At 39.5% G+C, this 13,849-nt stretch overlaps 1 protein-coding gene across 3 annotated transcripts in view; it reads right to left on the bottom strand.

Moving 5' to 3' along the window:
• Window positions 1-1,270: 1,270 nt before the first annotated feature.
• Window positions 1,271-13,849, bottom strand: part of ELK1 (ETS transcription factor ELK1) — a 38,051-nt gene continuing 25,472 nt past the window's right edge. For 2 of the 3 annotated variants that reach the window (XM_026684166.2, XM_087956644.1), the window contains one exon: window positions 12,127-13,685. In XM_026684166.2, coding sequence (XP_026539951.1) covers window positions 13,587-13,685 — 99 coding nt within the window. In that variant the 3' untranslated portion in view covers window positions 12,127-13,586. Of the gene's footprint in view, window positions 4,659-4,940; window positions 5,159-12,126; window positions 13,686-13,849 lie in introns of those variants that run through there. The other variant, XR_015747836.1, reaches the window with a different exon arrangement.

Raw genomic sequence — 13,849 nt, 5'->3', positions numbered from 1 at the left:
GGAGCTACATAATAATCGCCAATTGGAGCGAGTTTGTTATTAGTATATTTCATTATTAGATGGAATATATCTTATCATATACCCCTAAACACTGGATGTGGGAGACAACCATCAGGGGAAGTCCATCACTTTTACATTCTGCTTGTGACAATCTGGAAGAAACTGGCTGGCTGCTAATATATAAAAAATGAACCAGATCAGCCTTCCCTCACCCAGTGGATATGAGAGATAATTACTCTCATCCTCTCCCGAAGGGTACAATTCAGAAAAGCATGTACTCAGTTTCTAAAATGAATCTGGACTTTGAGTCCTGAATGCTGTTTTTTTTTTTTTTTTAAACAATCATCTGCGTTTAGGATCCACAAACCTTGAAGTCAAGCCTGGAGATGCAGAGTGCTTGTTCCAAATTACCTTCTATATTGCATTATATAGATCTGTACCTATTATTGAGCTTGTTGCATTGAAAGCTCTGCTAATTGGTTCACTTGGCACAACAGCGCACAAAGTCAAAATCCTTCCATATGTATTCATATGGTCAATGTTGCCAGTCCGGTTTCTTTGAAGGAATGACAATTTTGTCAGTTTGGTTGAGACTAAAAACATGACAGGGCACAGAAACCTTGGGGCAGTCGGGGAATCAGGAAGCATAAATAGCCTACATAGCTTAGAATAAGAGGGGCTCTGTAATATTGCCAGAAAGGAAATCACTTTGCAAGGCAAAAGTACAGAACAAGACGTTGGTTGTCAGGGATACTACTGCTATACATGGAAGCATTGCATATGATGGAAATTCTACCACTTTTATCATTTGATGTTGACAGATCAATATAATCTAGATGGCAACTAAGGATCAAGAAGATGAGTGAAAGTACTTTTACTTCATCAGCCAATTTTCTAACCTAAGGGGAAGTCAAATTTTGGTGGCTTGCAAATGGCTCTGTAGCCTCGGAGCATCCACTTGTGCTTCTAAGATTTCTGGTAAGGAAATGACACAGTTTGTATCATCAGAAACACCATTTTGTTATTATACTGTTTGTTCCAAAGTAGAGTTGTGCTGGGGTGGTGGGTGGTGGGAAGCTAACCCTAGCAACATTCACACACACACACACACAAATATTAATTGGGTGAAAGGTATAGGTGATCAGCACTAGCTGTTTATGGATTCCAGATTCAACAAGTGATGTGCAGTTTTGGCAATGAATAGTGAAGACAATACCATGATGAAATTAACCATAGTTGGACTGGGCAAGCGACAGAACCTGGGACCATATGATTAAAAAGATCCAAAATGATTCTGGTCAAAGAAGGAGGACCACTATAACATTTACACGAGTTTGGATTTGTTCAACACATTATTTAACAATTTACTTACCAGTTATAGTCATAATCAGCCAGGGATAATTGATCTATGGTTCAGAGAGTTGTTCCCACTTGTACATTGGTGAATCACTAAACCTTCATTCAGTTTAACTATAGATTCATGTTCTGCGAATCTGCAATGTGCCAAAGGCTTAATAAAATTCTTAGCAGTTATAGAACTATTTCTGGTGGTTTTGCAACACTCTCCCACCCTGCCATAACACTATAAATTGGGTCAGAGTTTTATCACCCTATTGTATCATGCCAATGAAGGCCTGAGGTAGAAATGTTGCAGCTCTGCTAATGTTTCCTAACCAGTGACTAGCGATGGTAAGATTTTGGTGAAGAGCCTTTAACAGAATAGCTCTGCTTCCAACCCCCCCAATGCCATATGAGCTATAAGAAACAACTCCTTCTTGTCTTTTGTTAAAAAATTTGGCTAGAAGCAAAGCAGCCAGAGCCAAGAGTGGCCAGGTGGGACAAAGGAGCTGGAAGGAAGACAAAGCCCAGGAGAATAGCAACCTTGATCTACAAAGCCAAATTTGGCATCCACCCACATTGCAGCAGACTAGAAATATATTCGCATGAATTAAAGAACAAAGAGATCAGGTACAGTAGCTACATTTAAAACGAACAGCTAATAAGAGCCAGAGGGAAGGAAAGGGTGGAGCAAGTGATTCACCCACTCATTAGACTTAAAGCTGCCAACTTTTCCATTACTTCCTGGCAGGGCTCTCCATATTTTTAACAGCAGTGTGACAGGCTGAATTTCTTTTACAAACTGCTGTCTCCCCAGGCAAAGTTCAACCAGCTGAATGTCTGTTATTTGGAAAGCTTAAAGACACAGAAGCCACGCCAGAGAAGAAAGCTGGAGACCTAGAAGTCCTTAAATCAAGGCTGCAGGAGCTGAAGAAACAAGAAGCTGAAGTTCAAGAGAGAGTTAGAGGAAAGGGCAGGTTGAGAAGCAAGCTTAGACTCTCTGGAGGCTAAGCTCCCTAGGGCTCTAAATATGTCATGTTGTACGTTAGGGAAATTGTGTGAAAAAAGCATTTGAATCTGGGAGTGTATATAAAGATAATACTGTACATAAAAAAGTATTTTATGAGTATTTATGGTGATTGCTTCTACATTTCAGAATGACTACCTGAAGGATCTGTGCAAAAACTTTCTATGGTCCCCTCTCCATTTTTCTTAAAGGAAATCTTTCGGTGCTTTGACAAACAAGCTTTGTGTTAGATAGGTAGATCTTTCTCACACATACTAAACAATCCACAAAGTAATGAAAATATAATCGGCTATACAGTTGTACATTGGTACTCAAGTGCTTTGTTACTCATCTAATTTGGTACTCAATGCATTTGGGCATGAAAATTTTGTCCCAATACTCGTTGTTTGTTTGGTACTCAACACACAAGCTAGAACCTGTCGGTGTCAGTTGCCTTGTGACTCACTACATTATTCCTTATGGGAAAAATTTGTTTGGTACTCATTGTTTTTGGTACTCATCATGGCTCCCAGAACCAATTAACAATGAGTACTGAAGTACCACTGTATATGCAAATAGTATAATCGCATGAGTTACAAAATCAAGGTGGCAGTGCTCTAACATTTCTTATCTTCTGTTCTGAGATTAATTCGGAGGGCTAGGAATAGATGGCCATGTGGCTCACATTCCTTTACAGACAATCATATATCGGAAGGCGATTATGATGTTGAAGTTTAAACTCCCAGCAGGCTGAGGCAGGCTGGTCAGTGGTAAAGGATGCTGGGAATTGCAGAAGAGCCCCAGGTTGCCCATCCGACTCAAAGGGCTGTGGATCTAGATCAGATATAAAAATAACAGGACTTGACGTTGCCTATTAACAGGAAACAACTGGGTAACAGTTGGAACAGATGTATGAATGACCTGATTATATAATAATAATCTATACCAGATTAAAAAGAATTGTCTACATTATATAGTATACAATATACTACATTGTACAACTATTCCTAGAGTGTATTTGCTGTATATACTTAGCAAATTTATACACATGCAAATTTTGTGCATATCTGCTCAGTTGGTCCTCTTTTGGGCATTACCCTTGCAGCTGTTTCATGGCTGTAACACAAATTCTTACAATTTTCAGTGGGAAGAAAAAGCAGATAGGTGTATTTACAGACGCCATATTTTCTTGGGGAAAAAATAAAGGAAAACTGAAAAGGGAATAAATCTGAAATACATTCTGAAGGATTAAAAAATGTTTATCCTTTATAACTGTGCTTTACAAAGGAAAATTGAAGAGCAAAGAAAATAATTATATTAAGCAATTCTAAAGGACAGCTTTCTGAAATAAAGAATGGTATTTTAAAATAAAAGATGTTTGGTCACTCTAGGTATATTAAGCTTCCAAAAGATGCAATAACGACCAAACTGAATCCCCCCCCCTTGAGTATTATTAAACCAGATCAAAAATTCTAATCATTGAGTGAGGCCTGAGGCAGACTAAAAAATTTTGTTTTTAAGGTCGTTTTTCAACCTTTAAAAGGTTCCGTGTCTCTGCATTAAGATGAACATCTTTTTTTGGGGAGGGGGGAGAGAAAGAAAGGGTGAGGAAAGCTTTTACCTTTCACCCTGCAATTTACCTCAAAACAAAAAAATAGTCATGCTGGTTTTGCAGTTTTGCTTGACCTGTGGTGGGGGTTAACATACCACTGTGTGCAAAAACACTTCCTTGTGCCTTGCTGTTTCTAACTCTCTCCCAGCAGATAAGCTTTTTTGGAGAAGGATGCTGGCACATAACAGCAGACCCTGAGGAAAAAAAAAACTGTTGGAAAGAGCAAGTTTCCCTTTCTTTATTATCTCCATTGTAAAGAAAAGCCATCTCAAAGTAGAGAGCACTGGGAAAATGCAAGCAGGAGCATTTCAGGCTGGCTTCTTCCTGCACAGCAGGCACAAGGGCTATTAATAAAGGATACAAATTAAATAAATAAATATTGCATCAGTGTGACTTTGGGTTTAACCAAAGGCTGCCCCTCTGCGGTTGAGCTGAGATGCAATTCAGGAGGGGCATTTTGTGTTTTAATCCCACGTGAGCAACCTTTCTCTCCCTCTTTCTGAGTTCCTCCATGCTCTTACGAAAAGCCGAAGAAGGAGAAAGAAGGAAAGGATCATAATTACCGCATGTGCCAGTTAGTGCCTTAAGGCATGATAAAACCTGTGTCAGTTGCCCTCACAAAGGTTCATAAACATTCATATTGTTGATCCAAACACACAATGCTTTTGAGTGTGCTTCATTTTCTTCTGTATATCCAGTCTGCTGTGGGGAAGAGAGATAACACTTAGGGCTAGCCTTGGAAGGATCATTTTGCAATGCATGTAACATGTATGCAATACTGAGAGGGCATATGGCGCAGGGCAGTAGTGGGATTCAATTTTTTTTACTACCGGTCCTGTGGGTGTGGCTTAGTAGGCGTGGTGTGGCTTGGTGGAAGTGACTTGGTGGGCATGGCAGGGGAAGGATACTGTAAAATCTCTATTCCCTCCCCACTCCTGGAGGAAGGTTACCACAAAATCCCCATTCCCTCCCCACCCCACTAACCTGCTTTCCAGCTCTGTTCTCCTGTGCAGGGCAACAAAAGAAGACCCAGCCGATCAGCTGGGACTCAGGAGGCAGAGAATAGATGGGGGTGGGGTCAGTCAGAGGGGGTATTTTCTGGTTCTGCGAACTACTCAAAATTTCCGCTACCGCTTCTCCAGAACTGGTCAGAACCTGCAGGTCCCTCTCTGGCGCAGGGGTGAAGACCGTGAAGTGTTGTACTAAGAGGGAGGAAGCCAAGGTTTAGTCATGAAAGCCCATGAGGTGACTTTGGGCCACTTATTTTCCCTCATTCAGCCCAACCTACCTCACAAGGCTACTGTGTGAAGACCACTAAGAGGAGGGGAGTGTTACGTAGGCTACCTTGAGCACCTTAAAAAAGGCCAAGTATCCAATAAATAAATAATGGTGCTGTTTGAGAGGTTATTATTTCTGTCGTTGTCTTCTGACTTTTGACCATCAGGTTGGTAGGATATTAGAGGCTAGTTGGGAGACAGAAGTAGAAATTCTGCCCTTGCCCCCTTTAAATATGCTACTGTTAAGAAAGTTTTTGCCGCTCCCCGATGCTCCATATACATCTACAAACCTGTTTGTTTTTTCTCTCAACACCAAAGCATGTGAGAAAAGTCCATACCTCTGCTGTTTAACTCTCTCATTGCCATTGAATGCACAGTAGCAATTGCAAAGCCCCCACTCACCCCCAGTGAAACCCGCTTGTGTGTGAAATATTGGTCCTGGTAGTCCTAAAGGCAACTGGATTTCCAGTTCTAAAAGGCAACTGGATTTCCTTGGTTCTTTTCCTTGAAAACATTTTGCTTCTCATCCAAGAAGCGTCTTTGAAGAAGGATTTTTTTCAAGGAAAAAACCCAAGGAAATCCAGTTGCCTTTTGGAAAAGCACCTTTGGGACAACCATGACCTAGGTGATTGAGAATCTCCATAAGCCTTGGTCCTCGTAGTCTCAGAGAGTAAGCTTTTGAATTCCCCACTGCTTCAGATATGGCAGAAGAACCTTCCTTGTATTGGCCTGCTGTGGTCTGTTCTCCCAAGCTATGTGTCCTGTTGCAAACGGGAGGGTACCAACCAGTTCCCCGTAAAATTGATTCCTTCCTTCCCAAATGAGGCGTGGTGGCATGGAGGCAGGACGGGGAGGATCTGCACAGAGCACCAGTTGCACCATGGCAGAGCTCATCCCACATGAGAAATGGTTGGAACTGCATTCTTGTGTTGCAGCTGCATTGGCTGTTTTGCACCCCAACAGCTCTTCCCCCAGAATTATCTTATTTCCCTTCTTTCTTGACCAATGAGTAGAGCACCCTTACCCCGCTCACTGCTAGGGACAAAAGAAAATACTTACTTTGTCCTTCTTGTCCTAGGAAAATGTAGCATTAAATAGTCTATACCAGGGTCTCTCAACCTTGGGCCCTTGAAGCCTGGCGGACTTCGACTCCCAGAATTCCCCAGCCAGCAAAGCTGGCTGGGGAATTCTGGGAGTCGAAGTCCGCCAGGCTTCAAGGGCCCAAGGTTGGAGATCCCTGGTCTATACCACCAGCATTTGGAAGTGAAATTTGTGGTATGGAAGCAAATTTATCAGCCAAATGAAAACACAGGATAAGGTTATGGTTCTCTGAGTGTCTTCCCTTTCTGAATTGCAGCCCCTGTTAAGGAGTTGTTGATTTTTTTAATATGTTGGAACATATGCACTAGGATACCGAGGGAAAGCATTGGTTGAATTTTGGTTCATCAGATAGATGCTGTTCCTCCAGACAAGTAAATATGCTACAGATTTAAGCAATCACATGGACCAAGGGAGAGGAAAACTTTCCAGGGGACACATAGAACTGGAGGAAACAGGAACGGAAAATAAAAAGAAATCAGCAGTGAATGAGTTTTGTTGAAAAATAAATTTATTTAAAGGGCAGGATCCCGGAGAGTTTCATCATAAAAATAAACAGGATCCAAACCCCAGTGCAGAGGTAACTAGAGAGGGACAGATCCCTATCACCTCTGGCTCAGGGACCAAGACCAGTTCAACAAGGAAGAGAAACAGGGAAAATAAATAATTTCCCAGACCATCTTGTAGGACTTCCTCCATGGGAAAAGAATCCCAACAAAATATCTACTTCAACCAAAAATGTTAAATCCCTGGATTTTTGCCCTGTTCTTTTCACATTATCTCACCAATTCCCTGCTACACTTGACACTCTTAGCAACTCAAAGTGCCGCTGAGAAAGAAAGAAATTCTGAATATCAAGACTCCACATGTTCAAGTGAGAAAGGCAAAAAAGACACTTCTGGTTTTGTAGTACGTGTTAGGTACACTCTCTTGCTATAAATTAAATATTCTTGGAATTGGCCATGCAAAATATCCCATTCAGAGCCTAGGAGGGAACCATCATTTTCCCCAGACATTCTCCCAATTAAATTTGGAGGCTACAGTCGTATTTCTGTGGTCAAACATAAGTCCGAAAGATGTGGATCCACATTCCCATCGAAGCTTTGCAGAATGACAGATCAAGCTCTTAGCCCTTTTCATCAAGAATGGCCAGGCCGAATTAATGCAGGTTGGCTCCAGCTTTATTTTATTCAAGGCCCATGAGGGTCGTCCTATCTTCTTAGTCCCACCTTTTCAAAATCATCTAAAAGCAGCCTCTTGAAAATATAAGACCAAATGCAAGCGGAAAGACTTGCAGAACGTAGACAGCATGTGAATTGGAATGAAATAAAGTCATGGTGCTTTTTATAAACCCCAGAACTGAGCAATTTCTCCTGGATTGTACTCTTGTTGCACAGCAATGCTCCGCCATGTCTAATTCTCTAGCACCACCACTTTGATTCCATTAAAGAACTGGTATGGCTGACGTACCAGTTGTGCACTGCAGAAAAATACACTTTATAATGGGAGCAAAACCCAGTGTACAATCCAGGGAAAAAATGGCATCACCTGATTATTTTTTTTCATGAGGAAACACAAACCTTCATGGGTCTTTAAAATTAATGATACTGTGGTATTAGCTTTTTGGGATGAAAGTTCATTGACAATTAAACTTGGTGCCCCTAGTCCATGACAAATAATTAGATTTTATGGTGCTTTAAGGTCCCTGGTAGAGACTGGGGCCTTTTATTTGTCAAGTGAAATGATTTGATCTATAATTTTGTTTTCACTTGATAATTTTATTGCAGAAACTTGGATCTTTGCTGGAAGAGGTCAGACTTCAGTCTCAAACAAGGGGATTGTTTTGAAATTCACTAGATACATATGAGTGAGTCTTGCCTTATTTTCCAAGTTCTTTTTCTACATGGTCTTAAGCGTGCAGGCTGGATGGCTATCTTTTAGGACGGTCATCCTGAACAGTATTGAATGAATACATGTCCTGTTAACAATTTCAGGGGAAGTAGAGCTCAACATCCTACTGGCAATGGCATCTGCTCATTCCTGCCTTTTGCACACTGTCAAAGAATTCCTACCTTTTTAAAAAATAAAATTAGTGGCAACTTTTCCTATTAAACCTACTCGTTTAGAAAAGTTGGCCAGCTGGCAACTAGAACTTCTGCAGCTTTTAGCCATTACGTAGAAATACGAATTTCTCACAGATAGCTTTTCCCTCTTCTATACCAAAAGCCACCTCCCTTTGAATGTCATCTTGTAAGAGGACAAAGTGCAGCATTTCATGGCTGTAAAAAAAAAATCTTGTCAGAGAAACACACTCAAACCAATTGTTTGAAAAGTGTGAGGAATGCTATGTATTGTGCATTTTAGGATTTTACTGGAATGGAAAGAAAATGTACTTTCATGCTCATCTGATCTAGAAGGACAACTCCTGACTTAAATTGGGGGAGTATTTTAAGGATACTGCTGCTTCTCTCTCATTAAATTATTTTCCCAAGCAGAAACAGTACACAGTTCATTAAAGTACTTCATCTTTTCACCATGAGGAAGCTATGAAAGGATTGACATCTACTGCCTTCACCCAGTTCAATTAAAAAATTTGGAAGCAAACCCATGGATTTCGGTGGACTTAAACATGTAAATCATGAAAGGTCCCCATTTAAGATTAATTGGTTAGAATATTGTGTATAGTATATAGTATTGAACCACAACTATTGTGGTTAGAATACTATCAACTTACAAGTATTTTTATTAATGTTACTTGAAAGACATTAAGCACTTTCAGAGTAAATTATCTAAATTATCTGTTTTCCTTTTTTTGAAGATAAAGGAATACATAGCCCTATGAATTCTGAAGAGTTACTTATGGAAGGAATATAAATATACCTATGTGTTGCATTATGAATATATAAATTATATATATACACACAAAGATATATAACAAATATATGTATGTATGTGTGTGTGTGTGTGTGTGTGTGTATACACACACACACACACACACACACATACACACATACATACATATATTTGTTATATATCTTTGTGTGTGTCTATGTGCTTCTCTCTCTCCCTCTCTCTCTGTGTTTGTGTATAAAATGTTTGCAATCTTGTTTAATAGTCCTTTTGCAATTACTCCTTGAACATGCCGCCATAGCAGGGATACTTTTGTTGTTTGTGTCAGGAATAATATATGGCTACAAAATATTGTCTTACTCTAGCACAAAGTTTCTGAAAGCTGCACAAGTTGAAGTGAGGAAAGAAGCCTAGGACCATAGTGCTACTGTTTGGCTCTGTGAGCCACACCCTCCTAAGCCCTATTAGGACTTTAAAACAATTAACCCTGAAGACCAAGCTTCAGGACAGAGAGTGCCAAAGCAGCCATTGGTCCTAAATAAGATACTTGTAAAGCTACTTTGCTGGGTGCTCTCAATAAAACTGGGCAAGCCCAATGGCACCTGCATGAGAAAAACAGAGGTTTAATGTGGAAAGCCAATGACTTAAGAAAGCAACCATACCCCAAAGGGTTTAAACATTTGCATCGGCTTCCACATGGCTTGACCATAGGTCAATAATGGCTTACATAACTTATTCATTGTTTGCATATGGTGTACTCAAAGTATAACCACATTTCACTTACAGTTTACAAGAAACAATGTTTGCAATTTTACTGATGGTTTACCCATGGCTTGCATGTAGGAAGGCTAAAATAAAACTGAAAGTTATTGTATGAAAGTATACTGCAGATCTATTACAATGCAAATACTTATTCTTGATGTACTAGTGGCATTACATAAATGTGCCACAAAATAACTGTTCATTTTTTACACATCAGCTTAAATGCTTTGTGCTCAGCCACAATAGTCTTCTTTTCCATCTGTTTTGCTGAATATGAGTACAGCATGCATGTGTGTATATGTATGTCTGTATGTATAGTGTATGTGTGTGTGTGTACTGCATATATATATATATATATATATACACACACACACACACACAGACACACACACACATACATACATATGTATATGCTTGCAATATACACATGCATGCTGTGCTCACAGTTTACTCTAAAGCACAATTTACTTATATACAAATTACATATGATTTACACATGATTTGAATGGTAACACCCATGAATTGTACCTGATTGTTTTGCAGATTGCTGTTTACACAAAGTGCCTAATTTATTAAATAAAACTGTAAACCACCTCTGATAAAGCACTTAGATTTCTCCCAGGAGGAGGCAATATGGAAGTGCAACAAAAATATAATCATCATTATTATTAATGCTACAGAATAGAATGATTAAAAATAAACCATATTTTCTGGCTATAAACATGTGTTTTTGAAGCCTTCCCAAATCCGGTATCTAAAATATTGATTAAATCTTGAATCTCCTACTCAGTTTCATCTCTTTCTTGCCAGAATAAATCCAGTTAGACTTGCTTAATTACCTATGAAATCAGATTCTATCCCATCACTTCAAAATTACAACAGAGCTCCATTGGGCATAAATGTAACATATCTTTTAAACTTACTTCTACACCAATCCCACAGAAAAGTTGGAGCAGGGAATGAATTAAAAGCAAGCTGGCATATAGAAGGTGAAATCCTGCTCCTAGCTCATCTCTCTACACTCAGTTTCGCAGGTAATTTAATTAAAGTTTTACATACTGAATGAGACTTCTGCTAGAGCATAGAAAAATCACTTGGGAGTACAGTACAAATTGTGAGGAGGTAAGCCTGTTAGTTCCAAAAGATATACAGGCACATTCCTCCTTTGCTTTCTTAACTGGGTCCCTTACCTGCTGCCCATTTGCATCATGACTGATTCATATGCAAGATTTTAACCCACGGATTTTCTGACATTCTAATCTAAACCCCAGTGATCGCTAATTTTAGTGAAGTCATTCTCCAATGATAGATTTTCTCATACCCAGGTTCAGAGTGTGGCCTGACCACCTCATCAAATGTTTGCTTTAATCCTTCTTATTGGTATTAATGTGTTTATCTGCTCTTATAGAGCCCACTTTCATTATCCATATTCTAAAGAACTGCTCAGTAACTGTTAGTATTCCTGGAACGATACCAAGGATTCCAAGGAACACTTTAGGGAACACCCAGGTCTACACCCTGGAAAAGGCTTCAGACTGGGGTATCTTCTCAATAGTTTGAACTAAGACTTGAGATCTTCAACCATCGCAGTTGGAAATTGCTCTTAAGAGAACCTGGTCCATCATTATTGACGTTCCATTACAAACTCTACTGGGAATAATTTCAAAACCACATTTCTCCACACTTTTCATTTCAAAATCTGTACACAGGTACATACAAACAATTAGAGAGCCAAATGCTTTCCAACTTCACTTTAAAAGAATCTTCTCTCACTCCCATCCTGTGGTTTAAAAAATAGCTATCAAAATGGACAGATGAAAAGATAAATATAGATCTTAACCATCTCTTTTTCTCTTAATACAACTCTCTTGACAATAGATAAAATTGTGATATATAGATATAGATACTCTGTGAAAAAATATAAGGTGCCAGGAACTCTGATTAGGAATTGGCTGATACCTCTGAAATAGCGTATCTTTTGTGGCATTAACAAATACTTATGGATAACTTCCAAAAATACCCCACAATAAACTAGTGATGAAATTTTTGACATCTGAATATATGAGTTCTAATAAACCCACTGACAAAGAGACGCAGCCCTTTGCAGAGTCTCTTTATGATGCACTTGAAATAAAATGTGGAACTATAGAAATATACCATTTCCACTTTTTCCATTAAAAAAAAAAAAAGCTTTTTTGGCTCCAGGAATTGAAGAGATTGTTAAGATGGTGGATTTGTCACTGCTGTTTCCAGGATGACTCAAGAGTTGGAAGAAAACTGGAGAGGTATGTGAGATCAGGATCAATCTGTAATTAACATTTCCCACCATAATAGCTGATGCCTGACATTTCTTCTATGATGACAGAAACGAAACCATAAAAAGCAGTCAAAAATAAAGAGGGTTAAGACTTCCCCTTTGGCCATTTCTGTCATGACCTCTGATCGCCAGGAAATAAATTAAGGAAACCATTCTGCTACCCCCCAAAAACTAGGTCTTGAATTCTGTAAGCAGACTTCATTCTCTGGTCTCCATGTTGACGCATCGGTGACTTTTGACCAATGGGGGGAAATGATCGAAACCTCCCCAGCTATATTCTTGGTGTCAGATGGAGAATTTTTCTCCCAAAGAAATATCAGAAACATTCCTACTTCAGCGAGTCAAAAAAAATCATTATCAACAGAGTTTAAACTAAATGCAACTGATGTTGTTGCTTTTGCTGGTCAAATAGAAGATGGCTGACAGTTTATTCCTACTGTGTTGCACAGCAAACACATCCCATTATTTTTTTTCCCCTATGAAGCTAAATCAAATACAATAATGACTTATCAGTATTCTTGGAAGAAACATGATCAACAGTGCTTCCTCTTCTCTACTTTGTTCCCCTGCAACCGATGTGAATCGCTATGGCACTCCCACACCTATCCATCCAAGATCAAAGCTGACCAAAATTCCTTATGACTGTATATCCTGCCAAAACAAAAATGGCTTGCATATCAACATGTTGTCCATATCTAGACAAAACAAATAGGACTGGCACTGGTTTCTTTGTATACTCCTAACATGAACCTGGCTGGAAGGATCTACTTCTCTAATAATAACTAAGCTAAAAGTAAGCCAGGAAAAAAAAAGGTAGAGATGAAGTGAGATACTTGATTTATCTTGCAAAGTGGATGAACATTGGCAGCCTTCTTGACCTTGGACCATCAGATGAACTGTTATTAAAAGTGACTACCACCACAGGGGACAGATAAAGAAAGCCATATTGCCACAACAGTGTCAAATAAGGGCAACCTCTTGGAGAGGAGACCAAATAAAGCTTATATTCTCATTGCCCTCACAGACATATTTGAGGGCTGCCTGAATTTTGCAACAAGAAGCAAGTGCGACACATCAAGTGCTTGATACCAGCAAAACACCATTTGGTTTCAAAGAAAAATTCTGGCAGATCAAAGATTAATGGATGAATCTGCTTGCTATGCCATTTTCATTCTTCAAGCTGACGCGGCTTGAATCATCAAAGGGTTCTTCCAGTTAACGAAGGGACAACATAGCTGTCTAGCTGAAGTAGACCCCAAGTGCTTGAAAAAAGACTCAAGCCAGTTCTTTGGCAGGAGTAGAGGATATGGTGATGCAGAGGAAAGATTATGGCTTCTGGGGACCAGGAGAAAGGACTACAGGAGTGGAGAGTCCATCCACACTGAGTGACGGGATGTGAACCTGTGAGCTAGAATTACTGGGAAACTGAAAAGAGAAAGAGGGAAAAGCTTAGGAACTGCCTAATGATTGCGTAGCCTATGAAAAAAACAGTTTTGAAAGGGCATGATTTGAAACGTGAGTGTTGAAATACTCCATCTTCTCCCTTCCTTATTCCAAAGCTCCACACATGCATACCACATACACAAACA

The sequence above is a fragment of the Notechis scutatus genome, chromosome 2 (genome assembly GCF_049901735.1).
Source record: "Notechis scutatus isolate UNSWTSFEM ecotype Mainland chromosome 2, rNotScu1.2, whole genome shotgun sequence".
Classification (NCBI taxonomy): domain Eukaryota; kingdom Metazoa; phylum Chordata; class Lepidosauria; order Squamata; family Elapidae; genus Notechis; species Notechis scutatus.
The sequence above is the reverse complement of the archived record's forward strand: the minus strand, read 5'-3'. Positions and strand labels throughout refer to the sequence as shown.